We start from the raw sequence: 25,729 nt of genomic DNA on the forward strand, positions 1-25,729 counted from the left end.
AAAGGCAGCAGCTGTGAGAGCCCTCTCAGCCCCACCCACCTCACAGGGTGTCTGTTGTGGGGGAGGAAGGGAAAGGACTGGCAGCGGCTCTCCAGGGTCTGAAGCTGAGGTTCTTCACGCCTACTTGACTGGACTCTTTTTAGTTGGAGATGCCGGGGATTGAACCTGGGACCTCCTGCTTACCAAGCAGATGCTCTACCACTGAGCCACAGCCCCATTCATGGCTCTCCAGGGACTCCAGCTGAGGTTTTTCACGCCTATTTGCCTGGACCCTTTTTAGCTGGAGATGCCGGGGATTGAACCTGGGACCTCCTGCTTACCAAGCAGATGCTCTACCACTGAGCCACAGCCCCATTCATGGCTCTCCAGGGACTCCAGCTGAGGTTTTTCACGCCTATTTGCCTGGACCCTTTTTAGTTGGAGATGCCGGGGATTGAACCTGGGACCTCCTGCTTACCAAGCAGGTGCTCTACCACTGAGCCACAGCCCCATTCATGGCTCTCCAGGGTCTCCAGCTGAGGTTTTTCACGCCCATTTGCCTGGACCCTTTTTAGTTGGAGATGCCGGGGATTGAACCTGGGACCTCCTGGTTACCAAGCAGATGCTCTGCCAATGAGCCACCGTCCCTCCCCCTAACATCTACTGTATTTAAAATATCACTTAACACCAAACACTCTAGCTCAGAGGTGTCAAACTCATTCCTTATGAGGGCTGGATCTGACATAAATCAGACCTTGTCGGGCCGGGCTGTCGGACTGTTGCGTGTGTGTACCTATTTAAATTAGGTAGTAGAGATATAAACGTTTTAAAGGATACAGACAAACACGACCTCTTAAAGGTGCTTTCTTTGTATTTCTCCCATGGGATCCAGGGAACTGGGCAAAGGAAGCTCCGGCTCTTTCCCTCCCTCCCCAGGGGACCAGGAGGGGGAGGAGCCTCAGCCAATGGAGAAAGTAGAGGTTTTGCTCTGTAGCTCTGCTGTGCGATTGAGCGAGCCTTGCAAAGCAAGCCGTTATGCAGAAGGAAGCAAGAGAGAGGGAGAAGGAAGCAGACAAGAGCCAGTTGCTCGTGGGCCTGATAGGAGCCCCCAGGGTTTGATACCCCTGGTCGAGCTCTTCCATCCTAAATCCTAGATCAGAGACTTCCAGCACCTGTATGTAGGTTCCTGTATCTTGTTTCCCTCCTAGAGGTGCCAGACGTTACCTGGCTCCCAGCGGGGGAAAGTTTCTCAAGTGTGCAAAGTGCACATGGAGCAATGACATCACCTGTAAGTGGCCTCATCCCATTGGGGAGGGACGGTGGCTCAGTGGCAGAGCATTTGCTTGGTAAGCAGGAGGTCCCAGGTTCAATCCCCGGCATCTCCAACTAAAAAGGGTCCAGGCAAGCAGCTGCGAAGAACCTCAGCTTGAGACCCTGGAGAGCCGCTGCCAGTCTGAGTAGACATGATGGACTTTGATGGACCGAGGGTCCGATTCAGTAGAAGGCAGCTTCAGATGTTCATATGTCTATTGGGGAGGGACACTGGCTTAGTGGCAGAGCATCTGCTTGGGAAGCAGAAGGTCCCAGGTTCAATCCCCGGCATCTCCAGCTGAAAAGGGTCCAGGCAAATAGGTGTGAAAAACCTCAGCTTAGACCTTGGAGAGTCACTAAAGGGGAGGGACGGTGGCTCAGTGGCAGAGCATCTGCTTGGTAAGCAGAAGGTCCCAGGTTCAATCCTGACATCTCCAACTAAAAAGGGTCCAGGCAAATAGGTGTGAAAAAACTCAGCTTAGACCTTGGATAGTGTCTAAAGGGGAGGGACGGTGGCTCAGTGGTAGAGCACCTGCTTGGTAAGCAGAAGGTCCCAGGTTCAATCCCCGGCATCTCCAGCTGAAAAGGGTCCAGGTAAATAGGTGTGAAAAACCTCAGCTTGAGACCCTGGAGAGCCGCTGCCAGTCTGAGAAGACAATACTGACTTGGATGGACCCAAGAGGGTCTGATTCAGTAGAAGGCAGCTTCATATGTCCATAGGGCACATCACACAGGGGACACTCTAGCAATTTGAGTGAAAACTCTATGGCACTATGGAGGGGTTTTTTTTACTCAAAGTGCTGGAGCGTCCCCACATGGCACGCGTGGGGCGATGATGTCATTTCTGGGTGACATCATCATGCCAGACACGTTGGACACAATGGAGTTCTTTGCCAGTGGGTTGGGGAAACCCCACCCCCAGTGGGAGGCTGAGAACCTCCCTAAGGATTAGGGTTGCCAATCCCCAGGTGGGGGCAGGGGATCCCCCGGTTTGGAGGCCCTCCCCCCGTTTCAGGGTCGTCAGAAAGTGGGGGGAGGGGAGGGAAATGTCTGCTGGGAAGTTCAGGTCCCAGTTCAGGTCCAATTTTTCTCAGCACATTCTTCTAGGCCTATAGTTTTTTTAATATGGCCTGGAGAAATCTTCATGGACGTTCAGAATCCAGTCTGCATCACAGTACAGCTGGGCACGAGCTTCAGCAAAGTCCCACAAGCAGGCAATAGAGATGTATGGTCAGGATGTTCTTAACCACAAAACTCAACAGCTGTGGGCCTCTTGCTCTTTTAGACACAATGCCCCCACAGTGCGATTGCGTGAAGGTGTCACTTCCCACTTCAGATTTTCAGTAGCTTTCACAGGCCTCTGGGAGGGAGAGACAGAAACAGCAGCCCAAGGTGAAGAATGGCTGAGAGCGTCTATGAGAATCTGCAGAGGGCTCAACTCGAGGGTAAGAGCACATGTCTTAGGGGTGATAGCCCCAAACCTTTGTTATTTATGTAATGCATTTGTTCATTAACTGAGAGTCAGTTTGGTGTAGTGCAGGGGTGGCCAACGGTAGCTCTCCAGATGTTTTTTGCCTACAATTCCAATCAGCCCCAGCCATTGGCCATGCTGGCTGCGGCTGATGGGAGTTGTAGGCAAAAAACATCTGGAGAGCTACCACTGGCCACCCCTGGTATGGTGGTTCAGTGTGTGGACTCTTATCTGGGAGAACCGGGTTTGATTCTCCACTCCTCCACTTGGGGCTGCTGGAATGGCCTTGGGTCAGCCAGAGCTCTCTTATCTGGGAGAACCGGGTTGGATTCCCCACTCCTCCACTTGCAGCTGCTGGAATGGCCTTGGGTCAGCCAGAGCTCTCTTATCTGGGAGAACCGGGTTGGATTCCCCAGTCCTCCACTTGCAGCTGCTGGAATGGCCTTGGGTCAGCCATAGCTCTCTTATCTGGGAGAACCGGGTTTGATTCCCCACTCCTCCACTTGCAGCTGCTGGAATGGCCTGGGGTCAGCCAGAGCTCTCTTATCTGGGAGAACCGGGTTGGATTCCCCCCTCCTCCACTTGCAGCTGCTGGAATGGCCTTGGGTCAGCCAGAGCTCTCTTATCTGGGAGAACCGGGTTGGATTCCCCACTCTTCCACTTGCAGCTGCTGGAATGGCCTTGGGTCAGCCAGAGCTCTCTTATCTGGGAGAACCGGGTTGGATTCCCCAGTCCTCCACTTGCAGCTGCTGGAATGGCCTTGGGTCAGCCAGAGCTCTCTTATCTGGGAGAACCGGGTTTGATTCTCCACTCCTCCACTTGGGGCTGCTGGAATAGCCTTAACAGACAGCGGCTCTTCCCCTTCCCTTTGTTAGGGTGCCACTTTGCCAAAAAGCCAGTGCGCTGCTACAGGGTGTGCACACAAACACACACACAGTGAAGAGTGAGAGAAATGGCAACAACACTGCTCATTCCAAGATTTTGAGAACTTGGGTCCAGAGGGACACTTGTCTCCGAATGCGAGGAAGGATGCACTGAGCAGTGGCACGAAATTTCGGAGGCGTCTGCCGTGCTCCAAAGAATGCTTCTTGCACAAGCAACCCTCTGCGGGATTCCATCGCAGTGAGGAATTATTAGTGAGAGGAAGCCAGAGAAGAAGAAGAAATTGGATTTATATCCCATCCTATTCCCAGAATCTCAGAGCAGTCACAGAGAGCTCTGGCTGACCCAAGGCCATTCCAGCAGCTGCAAGTGGAGGAGTGGGGAATCAATCCCGGTTCTCCCAGATAAGAGAGCTCTGGCTGACCCAAGGCCATTCCAGCAGCTGCAAGTGGAGGAGTGGGGAATCCAACCCGGTTCTCCCAGATAAGAGAGCTCTGGCTGACCCAAGGCCATTCCAGGAGTTGCAAGTGGAGGAGTGGGGAATCCAACCCGGTTCTCCCAGATAAGAGAGCTCTGGCTGACCCAAGGCCATTCCAGCAGCTGCAAGTGGAGGAGTGGGGAATCCAACCCGGTTCTCCCAGATAAGAGAGCTCTGGCTGACCCAAGGCCATTCCAGCAGGTGCAAGTGGAGGAGTGGGGAATTAAACCCGGTTCTCCCAGATAAGAGAGCTCTGGCTGACCCAAGGCCATTCCAGGAGTTGCAAGTGGAGGAGTGGGGAATCCAACCCGGTTCTCCCAGATAAGAGAGCTCTGGCTGACCCAAGGCCATTCCAGGAGTTGCAAGTGGAGGAGTGGGGAATCCAACCCGGTTCTCCCAGATAAGAGAGCTCTGGCTGACCCAAGGCCATTCCAGCAGCTGCAAGTGGAGGAGTGGGGAATCCAACCCGGTTCTCCCAGATAAGAGAGCTCTGGCTGACCCAAGGCCATTCCAGGAGTTGCAAGTGGAGGAGTGGGGAATCCAACCCGGTTCTCCCAGATAAGAGAGCTCTGGCTGACCCAAGGCCATTCCAGCAGCTGCAAGTGGAGGAGTGGGGAATCCAACCCGGTTCTCCCAGATAAGAGAGCTCTGGCTGACCCAAGGCCATTCCAGCAGGTGCAAGTGGAGGAGTGGGGAATTAAACCCGGTTCTCCCAGATAAGAGTCCGCATGCTTAACCACTACACCAAACTGGCTCTCAGTATTGGATTTATATCCCGCCCTCCACTCCGAATCTCAGAGCAACTCATAATCTCCTTTATCTTCCTCTCCCGCAACATACCCTACCTGGAGGTTGGTAACCCCTAGCTGTGATCGTCTCTGGAACCCCAGAAAAGGTGGGGGGGAAGTCTGATGCTTTTTGTTGCTGTAGATTTTCCGGGCTTTGTGGCCATGGTCTTGGCATTGTGAGGCCTGACGTTTCACCAGCAACTGTGACTGGCATCCTCAGAGGTGTAACCCAGAAAACTGGAGTTCTCTCTGGGTCAAAGTGAGAAGATGGTAGGCAGGTGATTTATATCTACTCAGGCAGGTGGGGTAGAGCTGAGTCATTATCTTGTGGGAGCTTCCTGGACTGCAACATGCTAATGGAGGAGTCACAATCCAGGAAGCTCCCACAAGATAATGACGCAGCCCTTCCCCACCTACCTGAGTAGATATGAATTACCTGCCTACCAACTTCTTCTCAATTTGACACAGAGAGAACTCCAGTTTTCTGGGTTACACCTCTGAGGATGCGAGTCGCAGTTGCTGGCAAAACATCAGGTCTCACAATGCCAAGACCACAGCCACACAGCCCAGAAATGAACTACAAATGAACTCCCGTGAAAGCCTTCGACAACATGGAATCTGATGCTCTTTCTCCTCTTTTGCTTCAAGGAATAACTTTAAAGGAAGCAGCTCTTTCTCCTCCTCCTCCTTCCAAGAGAGCAACCTCCATCTTCACCCTCTTAGCCATGCTGGTTTTACTCCTGGCTGTTTTGCTCATTGCAGTGACCGTCCTGTGTAAGTAAAGTTCCACCGGTGAATATGCGTTTGTCCCTATGTAAGTCTGGTTGGTTTCCAGCCTGTCCCTGGTGCTCATTTGCATATTAGACCACACCCCCTAACATCACCATTGTTTCACACAGGGCTTTTTTGTAGCAAAAGCCCAGTAGGCACTCACCTGCATATTAGGACACACCCCTTGGCACTAAGCAAGCCGGAATGGCGTTCCTGTGCAGTCCAGCTCAGAAAACTCCCTGCTTCCTCCTGCGATCTTTGTTGGATGGAACTTCCTGCAGTGGCTTCAAGGGCCCCACACTGCAGGATTCAACCCGGGAACCCCCAGACCACAAGATGATCATCACAGCAGGCTATCAGTACATGGATACTTTAGTACCTTAAGAAACCAAAAATGAAACCACTTTTCTTCAGGCTGTGGGGAGGAGATGCTCGGCGACGACAACAGTCCAGTCATTGTAAAGTGGGCTGAAGGCGGGAGAGAGCAGGTAGGACCACGAAAAGCGACCTAAGTGAGGAAGAAGGTGACTCCCAATTGGGTTTCCATAGAAGATCAGGCTAAAAGTCATCCAAAAGAAATAGAAATACGCCTGAGGCTGGAAACAACGACGACGTTAAAAATGACAGGCGCAAAAATGCATGCCGGGATCGGGGGACAAACTGAAGCAGTATGGGGTAGGGTTGCCAATCCCCAGGTGGGGGCAGGGGATCCCCTAGTTTGGAGGCCCTCCCCCCGCTGCAGGGTCATCAGAAAGTGTGGGGGGGAGGAAATGTCTGCTGGGCACTCCATTATACCCTATGAAGAACGATTCCCATAGGGCACTGTTTCCCATTTGCAAGGTTGGGACCCGGTACCGGGTCACAGAAGCCTCACTACCGGGTCACAAGAAAAGCCAAAGCTAGCCGCGCCCCCAGCAAAGCATGACCTTTCACATCAATTTCCCAGTGTTTCAGTCAAGGAAAAGTATGAAAAATAGCTGTCATAAGATCTTCTTGAAACCAAGCAAGCTTGGTTGTAGCTTGAGGAAGGGTTCCAGTAATAGCAGCTAAATTTGTCAGCATATTTTGAGGTAGAGCAGTTGCCAGGGCCCAGTGTGGGTGGTACACAGTGCTGGCATTCCTGATGGCAATTAATTTGTCACTGTTGGGTTGAATAGCCGCAATTAAAATGAATATTCTACCAAGAATAATGTATTTGTTTCAAACTATTCCGATTGTGAAAGATAGTAAACAATTTAATAGATGGCAAAAAAAGTAATTTATATAATTTTGAAATTAATTTTTCGTTGTCTCCAAGCAGAACTTTTTCCATTTCTGTTTGCTCTTTTCTTATTCCTTCAGTTTTAATGTCATTCTCCACCAAGCTCTTTATTTGTTGCATTTGAAATCAATCATATTTATTATTCAGCTCTTCAGCAGTTTTCAATTCGATTTTGCCACTTTGTATTTTTAATAGTTGATTATATGACAACCACTTTTCTTCACCCGTCTCAGCTGTTATTTTTATCACTTCGGCTGGCACTATCCATAACGGTTTTCTCTCATCTCCATATTTCTTATATTTCATCCATATATTTAGCAAGCTGTTTCTTATATAATGGTGAGAGAAAAAGCCGTCTATCTTTGTTTTCCCATAATACGTATAAGCGTGCCAGCCAAATTTATTTCCATGACCTTCCAACGCTAAGAGTTTTTTGTTTAACAACATTATCCATTCTTTTATCCATACTAAGCAAACTGCTTCATGATATAAATTTAAGTCTGGTAATTGAAATCCGCCTCTCTCTTTTGCATCTGTTAAAATTTTCATTTTAATTCTTGGTTTCTTCCTCGCTCACACAAACTCTGAAATTTTTCTTTGCCACCTATTAAATCTACGGAAGATGAAGTAGTGAAATCTCAAATGATTAAGTGGGCAATTAATGTAAATAAAGAAATACAGATGGAAACTTGGGAATATTTGTGGAAGAACTCTATGAAGCTTTCGATGTGTCATAGTATTAAAGGGAACTGTTTTAAAATGATGTATAGATGGTATATGACTCCTAAGAAATTGGCAAAGATGAATAATAAGATGCCAGACAGATGTTGGAAATGTAAAAAACATGAAGGTTCTTTCTACCATATGTGGTAGACTTGTGAAAGAGCAAAAAAGTATTGGCAGATCATTCAACAAGAAATTTCTAGGATCTTGGGATATGAATTTAAGAAAGTTGCAGAGACTTTTCTGTTGGGATTACAAATGGAAAAATTTCCAAAAGAAGGTAGAACTATAATTTGGTACTTGCTTTCAGCTGCTAGGACATTATATGCGCAGTTGTGGAAGCAAGAAAAAATACCAGAGAAATGGGATTGGATTGTAAAAGTTATGACATGGAGTGAAATGGACAAATTAACAAGGATTCTAAGCGATTTGATGGTGATTAGGAATAATTGCTGTTGAGGAAGGGGTGTGTAGGTGCTGCAGGCAACTGAACACGGGCATTAGGAGTGCTTGCAAGGTGGAGAAGAACACACAAAAAGATAGGTGCATGCAGGTGTGAGGGTGGGAAGAGAGGACCCTGGGAATGTATGAAAAAAGCTGCAGACCACCCACTTTCCACCCCCATTTTGGCTCAGCATGAGGTTCAGAGAGATTTTCCTGAAAATGAAGTTACTTCAGAAAAAGAGGCAGGTTTGGGGGAGTGCCCTGGAAGTGACATCACAGGAAAAGGTGGAGTTTTGGTTTTGGCGGAGTTTTGGTTCAGTGTGCTCCGGAAGTGACATCACTTGGCCCTTGACCTGGAAATGACACCACAGGAAATGACATCATTCCGGCCCCACTCGCAAAGTCTCCTGGCTCCACCCCCAAATTTTAATGTGCCACGAAGGAGAAGTGTAAAAATAGCCGGGCCACGGGAAAGAAAAGTTTGGGAAACCCTGCCATAGGTATAATACTGACTTGATCCGCTAGTATCTGGGGCTCAGGGCTTGCCACACCCTTGCTCCTGGCTCCACCTCCAAAGTTCTGGCTCCGCCCCCAAAGTCCCCAGCTATTTCTTGAATCAGAAAAGCCAACTATGAGGCCAAGGTGGTCATTCCTGATGCACAGAATAAAGGCCTGTGATCTTGGGAGTGTGGGATTAAGAAATTAGGCTGCCTCAATTCAATAATTCAATAATAATGCAATAAAACTTTAAAATCCAAAAAAAAAAAAAGAAGATGAAGAAAGAAAAGGAATTAGGCTGCTTGGTTTCTTCCTTTTGCATAAACTGCAAGCTTCACCTGCCCTGCTGGTATTTTTTTGGAGGCTAATCTTGCACTTGTTCAGTTTTCCAGAAAGACAGGAAGCTGCAGGAACTCGAAGGACTCGCTCAGCAGTACAGCATCAGCCTTCATCTCTGCAACGTCTCCTATGCCTCGCTGGAGAAATCCAAGAGTAAGTGGGAAATGACAAACTGGACTGGCTACGACTGCTAAGCTCCCGCCCTGGGGAGCCCCAACCCGCCTGCAGGGAGCAAGCCACTGAGGGGATCCTCAGCTGCAAAGAGCCCCGTCGGCACGCACCGTCCCCGACAAGATGTGACATCATCACACCGGGGGCATCACGCTGAGGACACTCTAGGACTGACGCTAAAGACTCTGTGGTACCATAGAGTCTTGTCACGAATCCTAGAGCATTTCCGGCGTGACGCTCTAGGAATCACGGTCAGACTCTATGGTACCTAAGAATTTAATCATGAGTCCTAGAGCATCCCTAGCGTGATGTCCCTGGAGCAATGATGTCACTTCCAGGTGAAGTCATCACAACACACGTGCAAGGCGCATGCAAGGAACTAGTACCCCACTGCAGCGGAGTGACTTGGCAGCCCTCAGACTGGCAAACAATGTCGGGGAAAATGACAGGGCACAGGTCAACGAACTAGGTGGGATCCAGATGGATCTCATTTACTTGACAGCAGCTTCCTCCCGTGCTCGTAGATCACCGGAAGGCGGGCAGAGATGCAGACTGAGCGAAACAGGACTTCCGGTCAGGGCAGTGTCCTCCAAGGCATTAAGGTTTTTCTTCTTATCTTTTGGATTTGTTTTATCTTTCAGGGTTATCCTTCAAGTTACCCTTCAAGTTAGAATAGTTTAATGAGGTAACCCTGCAGTTTGGACAGCGGAAGGCTCCTGAGTTCGGTGCCCCACACTGCCGTTATGTATCAGTAGAAAAGAGCAAGGGTGTTTTCGCACTTACCTTACGCCGGAGCGACGTCCCTCTTCATTGCGCAGCATCTGCGCGGATTTCGCACTAATTGCTCTGCAAAACCCAGAAGACCCGCGAAGTCCCGCGGCTTTTGCGTTGCAAATGTAAACTGGGTTTTGGCAGTTTACATTTGTGATGCAAAAGCCGCGGGACTTTGTGGCTCTTCCGGGTTTTATTTATTTATTCCGGGATTTATATCCCGCCCTTCCCACGGGTGGCTCAGGGCGGCTTACAACAAACAATAAAACAGTAAAATCGGAATAAATTAGTTACATTTAAAATCGACATTTAAAAACCTAAAAACCTAAAATTAATATTAACTATACAGTATCACAGATATCTAGAGAGCTACATTTGTCCAGTCAGGCGTAGGCTAACCGGAAGAGGGTCGTCTTACAGGCCCTGCGGAACTGAGTAAGATCCCGCAGGGCCCTCACCTCCTCCGGTAGCTGGTTCCACCACATAGGGGCCATTGTAGAAAAGGCCCTGTTTTGCGGAACAATTAGTGCGAAATCTGCGCAGACGCTGCGCGGTGAAGAGGGACGTCGCTCCGGCGTAAGGTAAGTGCGAAAACGCCCCAAGAGTCTTTAAGGTGTGATTTAAAATCATTCTACTCGTCTCCATTTTATCCTCACAACAATCCCATGAGGGAGGTTAGGCTGAAAGTTGCCAAGTGAGCTTCCTTAGGAGAAAAAAGGGGGGAATTTCCTGCGTGGAAGTAGAATTAAAAAAAAATATGCTGGGAAATACTGCTTACTACTTAGCGTGAAAATTTTTCACAAAAGGCTATTTAAAAAGTCCACAGTATTTCACAAAACATCCACAATAAGGACTCCTAAATCACAGACCCAATAAACATACAAGGGAGTCCACAGGAAGACTCTTACAAGATTTGCTCACACTGGCATTTCTTAAAGGTGCCCCGAAGAATTTTACAGAATCCTTAAAGTAAATATTTCACAAGTCAGTTCTCCAACGTGTGAGAAGAAAAGTCTATTCACATGAAGCCAGTCCACATAAAACCGGTGTGATATGTTTTGACAAGATTTGTGGAGAGGAGGCGGCTGTGAGGTGATATGATCACCATCAAGTACTCGAAGGACTGTCATATAGAGGATGGTGTGGAATTGTTTTCTGTGGCCCCAGAAGGTAGGACCAGAACCAACAGGTTGAAATTAAATCAGAAGAGTTTCTGGCTCAATGTTAGGAAGAACTTCCTGACTGTTAGAGCGGTTCCTCAGTGGAACAGGCTTCCTCGGGAGGTGGTGGGCTCTCCTTCCTTGGAGGTTTTGAAACAGAGGCCAAATGGCCATCTGACAGCAATGCTGATCCTGTGAATTGAGGGGGAGGTGTTTGTGAGTTTCCTGCATTGTGCAGGGGGTTGGACTAGATGACCCTGGAGGTCCCTTCCAACTCTGAGTCTCTGATTCAATGAAAGTGGAACCAATCCTTCCTGTCAATTCCATACAAGGCACAGGCTCATTCTTTGCATCTGTCCTTTCACCCAACCAGATGATCCTGTGGCACTTATTATTTATGCCAGGGGCCCTCAACTTTTTCAAGCTTGTAGGCACATTAGGAATTGTGATGTAGCACGGTGCATACAAAATGGGGTCAGGAGACGGAGACGGGGTCAGCCACAAAATGGCTGCCCCTGAAGGGGAGACCTCTGGATAATTAATGAATAACTCTATATAATAATACATGAAAATATGGTTTTGTGCCTTCAGAAGAGAATGTCTGATGCAACATTTGAAGCAGCTGTAACTGTTAAAACCAGGCAGCCCAAATGGGTGTGAGTCACAAACGTGTATTGATAGCAGGAAACTCCTTGCTGAATACGATAAGCAGACACACTGGAAAACTACCAGGGAGAAAGGGGAGGGGGGAGGTTGAATCTGTGAGGGCCAGCATGCAGGCATGCTTTTTGCTTAAAACGGATGGTTTGAGAAGTGTGCGGGGTTCATTATTTTGGGGGGCCTTGCTGCTCAAATGAACCTTGCTATTGGTGCCAAATAGTAAAATACCTCGTTTTCAATCAGTAAGTGTGCGCCTCGTTATTTCCCTGTTACACCCCAACTTGCCTTCAGTAAGTGATTGAAGGTCCTCATGCTATGGCGGTAGCTGCCAAAGCAATGTTTTTTTTAAAAAAATCTGGACAGCCAATCAAACCTCCGGTGTGTTAACCGGTTTTGGGCCTCAGCCCTGAACCCCAAACAATTTACCAGGCAGAGACACTTTGCTCAAAGCCAAAAGGAGTTCATTTCACTCTGCAGCAGTGGAGAGAGAGGCGTCACGGCTGGAGGCAATCTCTCTACCGTTTCCGCCCAAGCTATTGCCTTTTAAAAACTTCCCGACGCTCAGCCCTCTCTGTCCCTGTGACCATGCTGGTCATCGGCGCAGGGCATACAATCTAAGCCAACCACGGCCGCAAGGCAACACTTTTCCCCTTATATGGAAGCATTGTACACATATGAGTATTACTTCAGTTCCTTATCTCTATTACTATGTGAAGCGCCTGCGCCTAAGCTTCTAACTCTGTGGTTCTCCCCTCGTGGCCCTCATTAATTGGTAGGCCTCCTCACAATCTGCCTAGTAATTAGATACGCATGCTCAAAGGCATCCTAAAGCGTCCCATCCCAGCACTCCCTCCTTTAGCATCCTGTACTTCCCCTTAGGAGAGCCAGTTTGGTGTAGTGGTTAAGTGTGCAGACTCTTATCTGGGAGAACCGGGTTTGATTCCCCACTCCTCCACTTGCACCTGCTGGAATGGCCTTGGGTCAGCCATAGCTCTGGCAGAGGTTGTCCTTGAAAGGGCAGCTGCTGTGAGAGCCCTCTCCAGCCCCACCCACCTCACAGGGTGTCTGTTGTGGGGGAGGAAGGGAAAGGAGATTGTGAGCCGCTCTGAGACTCTTCGGAGTGGAGGGCGGGATATAAATCCAATATCTTCTTCTTCTTCTTCTTATCTATTTTCACCTAATGGTTTCTAGCCTCTCTCTACGCAAGATGCTTCCTGTTATGCTATTCTGTATTTCCCCCCCCTTAGACTAGAGTTAAGCAACAGCCTCCTCTTACTGTGTTCTTTAGTCTGTCTTAATTAACTACATTCCCTGTCCTTAGCTTAAAACCCTACGTGTGCAGATAAGCAATATATATAAAACAACATACAAGAGTTCCAATACATAGGAATAATATGAATAACACAAGCAGTGACATAAGAACATAAGAGAAGCCATGTTGGATCAGGCCAACGGCCCATCCAGTCCAACACTCTGTGTCACATAAGAGAAGCCATGTTGAATCAGGCCAATGGCCCATCCAGTCCAACACTGTGTCACATAAGAACGTAAGAGAAGCCATGTTGGATCAGGCCAATGGCCCATCCAGTCCAACACTCTGTGTCACATAAGAACATAAGAGAAGCCATGTTGGATCAGACCAATGGCCCCTCCAGTCCAACACTCTGTGTCACATAAGTACATAAGAGAAGCCATGTTGGATCAGGCCAGTGGCCCATCAAGTCCAACACTCTGTGTCACACAGTGGCAAAAAAATTTATATACACACATACACTGTGGCTAATAGCCACTGATGGACCTCTGTTCCATATTTTTATCCAATCCCCTCTTGAAGCTGGCTATGCTTGTGGCCGCCACCACCTCCTATGGCAGTGAATTCCACATGTTAATCACCCTTTGGGTGAAGAAGGACTTCCTTTTATCCGTTTTAACCTGTCTGCTCAGCAATTTCATCCCCTTTCCCCTTGGGGCCCTCCTGAGTGAGTCAGACCTGGCCTTAATTATTTCAACAAGTGGCCAATCAGAATGCTTTCAAAAGGCCCACCTGACCTCACCTACTTTCTAAAAACATTTGAGATAGGGTTGCCAGCCTCCAGGTGGGGCCTAAGAACATAAGAGAAGCCAAGAACAGAGCTGAAAGGCTGAGGCCTTCATAAGACCGTCAGAAGAGCCCTGCTGGATCAGACCAGTGGTCCATCTTATCCAGCGCCCTGTCTCACACAGAGGCCAACCAGTTCTTCTGGAAGGCCAACAATAGGGCAGAGAGGCTGAGGCCTTCCCCTGAGAAGAACATCAGAAGAGCCCTGGTGGATCAGACCAGTGAGAGTCCATTTAGTCCAGCTTGCTATCTCAGACACTGGCCAACCAGTTCCTCTGGAGGGCCAACAACAGGGCAGAGAGGCTGAGGCCTTCATAAGAACATCAGAAGAGCCCTGCTGGATCAGACCAGGGAGGGTCCATCTAGTCCAGCCTCCTGTCTCACAAAGAGGCCAACCAGTTCTTCTGGAAGGCCAACAATAGGGCAGAGAGGCTGAGGCCTTCCCCTGGGAAGAACATCAGAAGAGCCCTGCTGGGTCAGACCAGTGAGGGTCCATCTAGTCCAGCTTCCTGTCTCACACAGAGACCAACCAGTTCTTCTGGAAGGCCCACAATAGGGCAGAGAGGCTGAGACCTTCCATTGATGTTGCCTCCTAAGGTTGCCAATCTCCAGTTGGGGGCAGGGGATCCCCTGGTTTGAAGGCCCTCTCCCTGCTTCAGTGTTATCAGAAAGTGGAGGCGGGGGGGAGGGAAATGTCTTCTGGGCATTGCATTGTATCCTATGGAGATTGGTTCCCCCAGAGTATAATGGAGAATTGATCAGTGGGGCTGGAGGGGGCCTGGTTTTTTACCTAGAAGCACCAAATTTTCAGCATAGCATCTGACGCCTCTCCTCAAAACACCCTCCAAGTTTCAAAAAGATTGGACCAGGGGATCCAATTCTGCGAGCCCCAAAAGAAGGTGCCCCCTTCTTCTCTCCTGAGCAAAACAAGCCCCAGTTCCCGTAGCCTTTCTTCGGTAGTTCTTCAGTCCTTTCACCCCTTTCATTGTCATCTTCTTCACTTTGTGAGTCTGGATTCTCTCTTGTTCTCCCAGGGAATCTTCTGGGATTGGTGTCTGCCGGCTGGAGGTTTTACAACGGGAGTTTCTACTTCTTTTCCCAAGAGTCTAAGCCCTGGCTGGAAGCTGAACAGGCCTGCATATCCCATGGGGTGCACCTCACCTCTGTCACCTCCAGGGAAGAGATGGTGAGCCTTCCAAAAGCCTTTGTTTTGCTGCAAAAATACAAAATATTGTGCACAAACAAACACTCTTAACTGGTGTATATAAAGTTCTATTATAATGAAATGAACAGCCTACAACAGTGGGCATACATTCATACAGTATAAATAGAAAACAACAGTCTCAAAACAATATACCAAGGAGGACCCCACACAGTCACTGAGTTTTCCAAAATGAGTACAAAGACTCAAAAATAATGTTCCACAGGAGTCCCTCCGTTGTTTGTTGACTTCTGAAGGACAAATTCTAGCCTTCACGCAAACCCCGGATTTGATTGCGTTCCGCTGCTCCTGCAGCTTCCTCGTAAGTCAACTGAAAACTCCAGCCAAGTTCTTTCTCAAACGCCCATTTTGGTATCTTAATTTGCGGCCAAAATGGGCGTTTGAGAAAGAACTTGGCTGGAGTTTTCAGTTGACTTACGAGGAAGCTGCAGGAGCAGCGGAACGCAATCAAATCCGGGGTTTGCGTGAAGGCTAAAATTTGTCCTTCAGAAGTCAACAAACAACGGAGGGACTCCTGTGGAACATTATTTTTGAGTCTTTGTACTCATTTTGGAAAACTCAGTGACTGTGTGGGGTCCTCCTTGGTATATTGTTTTGAGACTGTTGTTTTCTATTTATACTGTATGAATGTATGCCCACTGTTGTAGGCTGTTCATTTCATTATAATAGAACTTTATATACACCAGTTAAGAGTGTTTGTTTGTGCACAATATTTTGTATTTTTGTATTTCATATATTGCGCTGCCACCGTTCTTTTGCTTTGTTTTGCTGCAGGCGTGCCGGAGAGACTTAGCAGGCGTACATGTACACACCTTCAGATTCCATGTGCACACAAAAGCTCATACTTTGAATAAAATTTCGTTGGGCTTAGGAAAGGAAAGGTCCCCTGTGCAAGCACCAATCGACTCTGGGGTGACGTTGCTTTCACAACGTTTTCACAGCAGACTTTTTTACGGGGTGGTTTGCCATTGCCTTCCCCAGTCTTTTACACTTCCCCCACAGCAAGCTGGGGACTCCTTTGACCGACCTCGGAAGGATGGAAGGCTGAGTCAACCTCGAGCCGGCTACCTGAAAACCCAGCTTCCGCCGGGGATTGAACTCAGGTCGTGAGCGAGAGCTCAGGCTGTAGTACTGCAGCTTTACCACTCTGCACCATGGGACTCCTCACCCTGCTTCAGATAGTCCAGAGTTAATAACAACCTGGTGATGCAGTATTGGCTTTTAGGGATTAAAAATATAATTTAGATATTTGTGCATGACGTTTATTACTTTTGTAATAAGTATTGTTTGCAGGGCTTTTTTGTAGCAGGAACTCCTTTGAATATTAGGCCACACAACCCTGATGTAGCCAATCCTCCTGGAGCTTACAGTAGGCCCTGTACTAAGAGCCCTTTAAGCTCTTAGAGGATTGTCTACATCAGGGGTATGTGTGGCCTAATATGCAAAGGAGTTCGTGCTACAAGAAAAGCCCTGCAAACAATACTTATTACAACTGAGAGCCAGTTTGCTGTAGTGGTGAAGTGCGTGGACTCTTATTTGGGAGAACTGGGTTTGATTTCCCACTCCTCCATTTGCAGCTGCTGGAATGGCCTTGGGTCAGCCAGAGCTCTCTTATCTGGGAGAACCAGGTTGGATTCCCCACTCCTCCACTTGCAGCTGCTGGAATGGCCTTGGGTCAGCCAGAGCTCTCTTATCTGGGAGAACCGGGTTGGATTCCCCACTCCTCCACTTGCAGCTGCTGGAATGGCCTTGGGTCAGCCAGAGCTCTCTTATCTGGGAGAACCGGGTTGGATTCCCCACTCTTCCACTTGCAGCTGCTGGAATGGCCTTGGGTCAGCCAGAGCTCTCTTATCTGGGAGAACCGGGTTGGATTCCCCACTCCTCCACTTGCACCTGCTGGAATGGCCTTGGGTCAGCCAGAGCTCTCTTATCTGGGAGAACCGGGTTGGATTCCCCCACTCCTCCACTTGGACTTGCTGGAATGGCCTTGGGTCAGCCAGAGCTCTCTTATCTGGGAGAACCGGGTTGGATTCCCCACTCGTCCACTTGCACCTGCTGGAATGGCCTTGGGTCAGCCAGAGCTGTCTTATCTGGAAGAACCGGGTTGGATTCCCCACTCCTTCACTTGCATCTGCTGGAATGGCCTTGGGTCAGCCATAACTCTTGTAGGAGTTGTCTTTGAAAGGGCAGCTTTTGGGAGAGCTCTCTCAGCCCCACCCACCTCACAGGGTTTCTCTTGTGCAGAGAGGGGGGAAGGTAAAGGAGAGTGTGACCACTCTGAGATTCAGAGTATAGGGTGGGATATAAATCCAATCTCTTCTTCTTCTTCTGATTGTGTGTGATGTACACGATAGCTTGCACTTTTTTACATATTTAAATAATGCTATTTATGTATTGCAGAAGTTTCTTGTCAGGGAGAGCAAAGGGAATTTCTTTTGGATTGGACTCACTGATCGACAGGAAGAAGGCAACTGGACTTGGACAGATGGCAGCACCTTCAACCACCAAGTGAGGTAGGAAAAATTTGAAAAAGGCGGAGGCGTTATCACTATGGCATGGCATGATAACCAGTAGGAGACAGAGGGGGAAGGAACAGGAGGGGACATCATCAACAGCTTGACATCACTCTTGGGGGGAAACCGGAAGTGTTATCATGCCTCTCTAGGAGTCTCCAGGAAACTCTGTGGTAAAACCATAGCATTTCCAGTGATTCCTAGAGAGGACTGGTGTTTTCTGCAGAAATGATGGCATTATCATTTTCTCCCACTGGAAAACAGGAGCTGGTGTCAAGGGATCCCTCACCCCTAAGGGATCATAGGAAGTGGATGCTGCTGCTGTAGCCTGAAAGTTATACTTGTCTACTTTGGTGTAGTCGTTAAGTCTGCGGACTCTTATCTGGGAGAACCGGGTTTGATTCCCCACTCCTCCACTTGCAGCTGCTGGAATGGCCTTGGGTCAGCCAGAGCTCTCTTATCTGGGAGAACCGGGTTTGATTCCCCACTCCTCCATTTGCACCTGCTGGAATGGCCTTGGGTCAGCCAGAGCTCTCTTATCTGGGAGAACCGGGTTTGATTCCCCACCCCTCCACTTGCAGCTGCTGGAATGGACTTGGGTCAGCCAGAGCTCTCTTATCTGGGAAAAGCAGGTTTGATTCCAGACTCCTCCACTTGCACCTGCTGGAATGGCCTTGGGTCAGCCAGAGCTCTCTTATCTGGGAGAACCGAGTTTGATTCCCCACTCCTGCATTTGCACCTGCTGGAATGGCCTTGGGTCAGCCAGAGCTCTCTTATCTGGGAGAACCAGGTTTGATTCCCAACTCCTCCACTTGCAGCTGCTGGAATGACCTTGGGTCAGCCAGAGCTCTCTTATCTGGGAGAACCGGGTTTGATTCCAGACTCCTCCACTTGCACCTGCTGGAATGGCCTTGGATCAGCCAGAGCTCTCTTATCTGGGAGAACCGGGTTGGATTTCCCACTCCTCCATTTGCACCTGCTGGAATGGTCTTGGGTCAGCCAGAGCTCTCTTAGCTGGGAGAACCAGGTTTGATTCCCAACTCCTCCACTTGCAGCTGCTGGAATGGCCTTGGGTCAGCCAGAGCTCTCTTATCTGGGAGAACCGGGTTTGATTCCCCACTCCTCCACTTGCACCTGCTGGAATGGCCTTGGGTCAGCCATAGCTCTCTTATCTGGGAGAACCGGGTTTGATTCCCCACTCCTCCACTTGCAGCTGCTGGAATGGTCTTGGGTCGGCCAGAGCTCTCTTATCTGGGAGAACCGGGTTGGATTCCCCACTCCTCCACTTGCACCTGCTAGCATGGCCTTGGGTCAGCCAGAGCTCTGGCAGAGGTTGTCCTTGAAAGGGCAGCTGCTGTGAGAGCCCTCTAAGCCCCACCCACCTCACAGGGTATCTGTTGTGGGGGAGGAAGGTAAAGGAGATTGTGAGCCGCTCTGAGTCTCTGATTCAGAGAGAAGGGTGGGATATAAATCTGCAATTCTTCTTCTTCTTCTTGTCCTCATTTCCCCCCTTTTTTAGCCCAGTCCTCAAACTGTTTATTGTTTAATTCTGAATAAAAATGACATCACTCCTAAAAGTGCCATCTTACATGTCACACAATCCCGACTCCTTTTATAAGTAAGTGAAATAGCACCTCTCCCATACGGAGCTCTGGAAAACCTGCAGTGCTTACGTCCCTCCTGTTACAAAATTGCACCCAACCTTACAGCTTTACTTTCTTTTTATTTATTTTTAGTTACTTCATTTATGACCTGCTTTTCTCCCCAACTGGGGACACAATGCAGCTTCTATAGTTTTTACTCCTCTAGTTGATCCTCACAACAGCCCTGGGAGGCAGGCTAGGTGAAGGGTGTGTGAGAGACGCAAGGTGGCCCAGCGACCTTCCATGGCAGAATGGGGATTCGAACCCATCTCTCCCAGATCCTAGACTGACACCCCAATAGGGTTGCCAAGTCCAATTCAAGAAATATCTGGGGACTTTGGGGTGGAGCCAGGATACTTTGGGGGTGGAGCCAGGAGACATTGGGGCGGAGCCAAAATCAAGGCTGTGTCAAGCATAATTGAACTCCAAAGGGAGTTCTGGCCATCACATTTAAAGGGACGGCACATCTTTTTAATCCCTTCCCTCCACAGGAAATAATGCAGGATAGGGGCATCTTCTTTTGGGGCTCATAGAATTGGACCTAGGGTTGCCAATCCCCAGGTGGTGGCAGGGGGTCCCTTAGTTTGGAGACTCGCTTCAGGGTCGTCAGAAAGCGGGGGGAGGGGAGGGAAATGTCTGCTGGGAGCTCTGTTATTCCCTATGGAGATTTATTCCTATAGAAAATAATGGCGAATTGATCCGCGGGTATCTGGGGCTCTGGGGGGCCTGGTTTTTGAGTTAGAAGCACCAAATTTTAAGTACAGTATCTAGTGCCTCTCCCCAAAATATCCCCCAGGTTTCAAAACGATTGGACCAGGGGGTCCAATTCTATGAGCCCTAAACGAAGGTGCCCCTATCCTTCATTATTTCCTATGGAAGGAAGGCATTGAAAAGGTGTGCGTCCCTTTAAATGTGATGGCCAGAACTCCCTTTGGAGTTCAATTATGCTTGTCACAGCCTTGATCTTGGCTCCACCCCTAATGTCTCCTGGCTCCACCCCCAAAGTCTCCTGGAAAACCTGCAGTGCTTATGTCCCTCCTGTTACAAAGTCCCCAGATATTTCTTAAATTGGACTTGGCAACCCAACCTGGACTTCCTAGTCCAATCTTTCTGAAACTTGGGGGAAGGTACTGGATGGGGAAAGGTACTGGATGCTATGCTGCAGCTTTGGTGCCTCTACTTCAAAGAACAGCCCCCTCCAGAGCTCCAAATACCCACAGATCAATTCTCTATTATTTCCTATGAGAATAAGTCTCCATAGGGAATAACAGAGTTCCCTCCCCTCCCCTCCCCCCGCTTTCTCTCTCTCTCACGCACACGCTTAAGTGTCTCTGGTCCCTCCACAAGGAGGTCTGGAAAGTACAGGGGCTGCGCTGCTCTCTTTTACACACACTCACTTGTCTGAAACGAAAGCAAAACAAACGGAGGAGCTGTTGCTGACCCTTCCCCATGAACTACTTCCTGCTCCAATTTAAAGGCATGCACACATTTTAAAAATGGACCTGTTTGCAAGTCCTGATGGAGATCCAGAGCTACATGGTGGCTATGGGGGAGGGGCTTCACCCCATGGGCCAGGTGGCTAGGGGCGGGGAAAGCCTGTAAAATCAGGGGATCCCCTGCTGGGACCTGGGGATTGGGTAGCCTACACCCCAACCACTGCATTACAGGGGCTTTTAAGTTACTGATCCATAGCAGGCAAGGGTGACCCGACGCCCCATGTCACCCTAGGCAGACTTGCTGCCTGGCACCCCCTCCAAGCACCCCCACGTCTCCTCCTGCCATGCCCCCCTCCCCTCCGCACCTCCTCCTCCCTCCCTTTGGACTCTCCCCCCCCCCCGTGTCATTTTCAACGCCGGAACCGGCTCTAGCGCCGCGTTCTGGCTCTTTAAAGCCCCTCCTCCCCAGCTGAACATTCGAAGCGTGGCTAAAACCGTGCCGTGGGGGCGTGCTCACTGGCTCTCAGGAAGAGCGTCCTGAAAGGACGACCCCCCCCCCCGCTGCCACTGACTCCTCCCCTCCCCACTTCCTGGATGGGAGAGAAGAGTCAGTAGCAGTGCGGGTTGCTCTTTCAGCATGCTCTTCCTGAGAGCCGGTGAGCGCGCCCCGCCCCCACGGCACGGTTTTAGCCATGCTTCGAATGTTCAGCTGGGGAGGAGGGGCTTTAAAGAGCCAGAACGCGGCGCTAGAGCCGGTTCCGGCGTTGAAAATGACACGGCGGGGGAAGTGTCCGAACTCTGAAGGGAGGGAGGAGGAGGCGCGGCTGCGAGGGAGGCAGGCAGATTAGGTAGCCTACACCCCAATGGGAGATGGGAGAGGGAGGGAGGAAGGAAGGAAGGAGGGAGATGGGAGAGGGAGGGAGGAGGGAGGGAGGAGGGAGATGGGAGAGGGAGGGAGGGAGAAAGGAGGGAGATGGGGGAGGGAGGGAGGGAGGGAGGGAGGGAGGGAGGAAGGAAGGAAGGAAGGAAGGAAGGAAGGAAGGAAGGAAGGAAGGAAGGAAGGAAGGAAGGAAGGAAGGAAGGAAGGAAGGAAGGAAGGAAGGAGGAAGATGGGGGAGGGGGAGGGAGGGAGGAGGGAGGGAGATGGGAGAGAGAGGGAGGAAGGAAGGAGGGAGATGGAAGAGGGAGGGAGGAAGGAAGGAAGGAAGGAAGGAAGGAAGGAAGGAAGGAAGGAAGGAAGGAAGGAGGGAGGGAGATGGGAGAGGGAGGGAGGGAGGGAGGGAGGGAGGAAGGAAGGAAGGAAGGAAGGAAGGAAGGAAGGAAGGAAGGAAGGAAGGAAGGAAGGAAGATGGGGAGGGAGGGAGGAAGGAAGGAGGGAAGGAGATGGGAGAGGGAGGGAAGAAGGAAGGAACGAGGGAGATGGAGGAAGGAAGGAACGAGGGAGATGGAGGAAGGAAGGAAGGAAGGAAGGAAGGAAGGAAGGAAGGAAGGAAGGAAGGAGATGGGGGAGGGAGGAAGGAGGGAGGGAGATGGGAGAGGGAGGGAGGAAGGAAGGAGGGAGGGAGGGAGATGGGAGAGGAAGGGAGGGAGGAAGGAAGGAGGGAGATGAGAGAGGGAGGGGGGATGAAGAAGGGAGGGAGGGAGGGAGATGGGAGAGGGAGGGAGGGAGGGAGGGAGGGAGGGAGGAAGGAAGGAAGGAAGGAAGGAAGGAGGAAGATGGGGGAGGGGGGAGGGAGGAAGGAAGGAAGGAGGGAGGGAGATGGGAGAGGGAGGGAGGAAGGAAGGAGGGAGATGGGAGAGGGAGGGAGGAGGGAGGGAGGGAGATGGGAGAGGGAGGGAGGGAGGAAGGAAGGAAGGAGGGAGATGGGAGAGGGAGGGAGGGAGGAAGGAAGGAGGGAGATGGGAGAGGGAGGGAGGAGGGAGGGAGGGAGATGGGGGAGGGAGGGAGGAAGGAAGGAGGGAGATGGGAGAGGGAGGGAGGAAGATGGGAGAAGAAGGAAGGAAGGAGGGAGATGGGAGAGGGAGGGAGGAAGGAGGAAGATGGGAGAAGAAGGAAGGAAGGAGGGAGCCCAATTTGCCGTCCCCAGCCTCTCGGCGCCCTCGGCAACCACCTAGTTTGCCTAGCGAGAGGGCCGGCCCTGATAACAGGACCAATATGGGAAGAAGGCAGAAATTTCCTGGCAAAGGGTTTCCACTTTCCACGGTGGGGATCCTTTTGTTCGTTTGTGTCACAGAAATATAATCTCCCCCGCCCCCAACTCCCAAATCTCTGCAGCTTCTGGGATCAGAAACAACCTGATAACTGGAATTCAGCACCAGAGCAGCGAGAAGACTGTGTGCATATCCGGAACAATAAGTTGCAATCATGGAATGACCTCAGTTGTGGGGAAAAAATAAGATGGATCTGCAAGAAGGTCATCTCTTGAGCACAAGAAAATCACAACTGCCTTGCTGGATGAACCCACTGGATCAGCTAATCCAACATTCTGCTTTCAAACGTGATCGGCCACAGGCTTCCGACAGGACACAGACGCTAGCCAGTCCACAAAGGAACCTTCCCTGGAGCTGCTAAATTGTTTAAAGAAAAAGTTTTGGTCAAATTCATGGACTGACACAAAACTACATGCTCATTGGCACTTTATACAAATTTTAGAACAGCAGAGAGGAAAGGCTTTTCTCTGCAGAAGCTGTACTTTCTCTTCCCATGGCAAGGCTTGTTCTTCTTTCCACCAATTCCGGGTACAGAAAGTTTGGCTGGTGAATCTTAGAATCATAGAGTTGGAAGGGACCTCCAGGGTCATATGGCCCAACCCCCTGCAACCAGGGCTTTTTTGGGTAGCAGGAACTCCTTTGCATATTAGGCTCCACCTCCCTGATTTAGCCAAACCTCCAAGAGCTTACAGCAGGCTCTGTAAAAAGAGCCCTGCAAGCTCTTGGAGGATTGGATACATCAGGGATGTGTGGCCTAATATGCAAAGGAGTTGCTGCTAGAATAAAAGCCCCGCAGGAAGCTCACAAATAACTCCCTCCTCCCGCACCCCCAGTGACCCCTGCTCCTTGCCAAGAAGATGGCAAAAAACTTCGAGGATCTCTACCCAGACCGTCACTGTCACTTCCTGGTCCTTCTTTCGGAAAAAGCGGTGGCGTGGTGACACCTTCTACTACTGCCAGGTCTCTCCGGGCAACCAGTGGGGGATTGGGGAGACTCACCAGAAGCAGGAGGGAGGTCCATCTGACGTACAGCGACATTGTTCGGGTCACTGCCCATGTGATCTGGAAGTGATGTCATCATAAGAACATAAGAGAAGCCATGTTAGATCAGGCCAATGGCCCATCCAGTCCAACATTCTGTGTCACACAGCGGCCAAATATATATATATATATATATATATATATATATATATATATATATATATATATATATATATACACACACACACACACACTCACACACACACACACTGTGGCTAATAGCCACTGATGGACCTGTGCTCCATATTTTTATCTAACCCCCTCTTGAAGGTGGCCATGCTTGTGGCCGCCACCACCTCCTGTGGCAGTGAATTCCAAATGTTAATCACCCTTTGGGTGAAGAAGTACTTCCTTTTATCCGTTTTAACCTGTCTGCTCAGCAATTTCATCGAATGCCCACGAGTTCTTGTATTGTGAGAAAGGGAGAAAAGTACTTCTTTCTCTACTTTCTCCATCCCATGCATTATCTTGTAAACCTCTATCATGTCACCCCTCAGTCGACGTTTCTCCAAGCTAAAGAGTCCCAAGCGTTTCAACTTTTCTTCATAGGGAAGGTGTTCCAGCCCTTTAATCATTCTAGTTGCCCTTTTCTGAACTTTCTCCAATGCTATAATATCCTTTTTGAGGTGCGGCGACCGAACTGCACACAGTACTCCAAATGAGACCGCACCATCGATTTATACAGGGGCATTATGATGCTGGCTGATTTGTTTCCAATTCCCTTCCTAATAATTCCCAGCATGGCGTTGGCCTTTTTTATTGCAAACGCACACTGTCCTGACATTTTCAGTGAATCATCTACCACGACCCCAAGATCTCTCTCATGGTTAGTCTCTGCCAGTTCACACCCCATCAACTTGTATTTGTAGCTGGGATTCTTGGCCCCAATGTGCATTACTTTGCACTTGGCCACACTGAACCGCATCTGCCACGTTGACGCCCACTCACCCAGCCTCAACAGATCCCTTTGGAGTTCCTCACAATCCTCTCTGGTTCTCACCACCCTGAACAATTTACTGTCATCCGCAAACTTGGCCACTTCACTGCTCACTCCCAACTCTAAATCATTTATGAACAAGTTAAAGAGCATGGGACCCAGTACTGAGCCCTGCGGCACCCCACTGCTTACCGTCCTCCACTGCGAAGACTGCCCATTTATACTCACTCTCTGCTTCCTATTACTCAGCCAGTTTTTGATCCACAAGAGGACCTGTCCTTTCACTCCATGACTCTCAAGCTTTCTAAGGAGCCTTTGATGAGGAACTTTATCAAAAGTTCCTCATCAGGTCCAGGACGCTCTGGTATTTGGTCAAAAACTCTATGGTAGATTTGCCTTCTACCACAGAATTTTTGACCAAATACCAGAGCGTCACCCCGACATCCAGGACCTGATGACATCGCTTCCAGGTCACATGCGTAGTGATGTAGACATGCATGTCGGATGGATCCTCCTCTTTTTTGAGGTAAGTTCTCTCCCACTTGCCAGCTGATCAGTGAGGGGGGGCGTGTCTGGCAGCAGGCGAACCGCATCTTCAGCCAGGGGGAAGTCTGGCCACCTTATCTACTAGTTTATATGTTAATATTAGTCGTTTTATGTATTTGGTTGTTTTATCGTTGTTTATATCGTAAGTTGCCTTGCGTTCCTGAGAGATAGAAAGGTAGGTAATAGTAAATGGTTTTTTCTTTATTTTTATTTCATTACAGTTATAAGATTTGTGATGAAGATTCTTAAAATGTTAAAATTACCTTTTTTTTTTTTTAGTATTTCATAATGCACCGGTGGAGGTCACGAAAAGGGGGGGGGGAGGGGGAAATGTAATGTATTGGTATTAAGCTTTTAATAATGGATGAGTATTAT

At 49.5% G+C, this 25,729-nt stretch overlaps 1 protein-coding gene across 1 annotated transcript; it reads left to right on the plus strand.

The window, feature by feature from the left end:
- Window positions 1-2,689: 2,689 nt before the first annotated feature.
- On the plus strand, window positions 2,690-23,175 carry CD207 (CD207 molecule). The gene is made up of 6 exons (XM_060247433.1): window positions 2,690-2,735; window positions 5,558-5,683; window positions 8,991-9,098; window positions 14,840-14,991; window positions 17,428-17,540; window positions 22,895-23,175. The coding sequence occupies exons 1-6, from the start codon at window positions 2,690-2,692 to the stop codon at window positions 23,043-23,045; spliced, it is 696 nt and encodes a 231-aa protein (XP_060103416.1). The 3' UTR covers window positions 23,046-23,175.
- Window positions 23,176-25,729: the final 2,554 nt, after the last annotated feature.

The sequence above is a fragment of the Heteronotia binoei genome, chromosome 9 (genome assembly GCF_032191835.1).
Source record: "Heteronotia binoei isolate CCM8104 ecotype False Entrance Well chromosome 9, APGP_CSIRO_Hbin_v1, whole genome shotgun sequence".
Classification (NCBI taxonomy): Eukaryota; Metazoa; Chordata; class Lepidosauria; order Squamata; family Gekkonidae; genus Heteronotia; species Heteronotia binoei.

Coding starts and splice junctions, on each gene's coding strand:
- CD207 (XM_060247433.1), top strand. CDS start 2,690: ATGGCTGAGAGCGTCTATGAGAATCTGCAGAGGGCTCAACTCGAGG. Junction 2,736..5,557: donor GCAGAGGGCTCAACTCGAGG/GTAAGAGCACAT, acceptor TTTTGCTTCAAG/GAATAACTTTAAAGGAAGCA. Junction 5,684..8,990: donor CATTGCAGTGACCGTCCTGT/GTAAGTAAAGTT, acceptor GCACTTGTTCAG/TTTTCCAGAAAGACAGGAAG.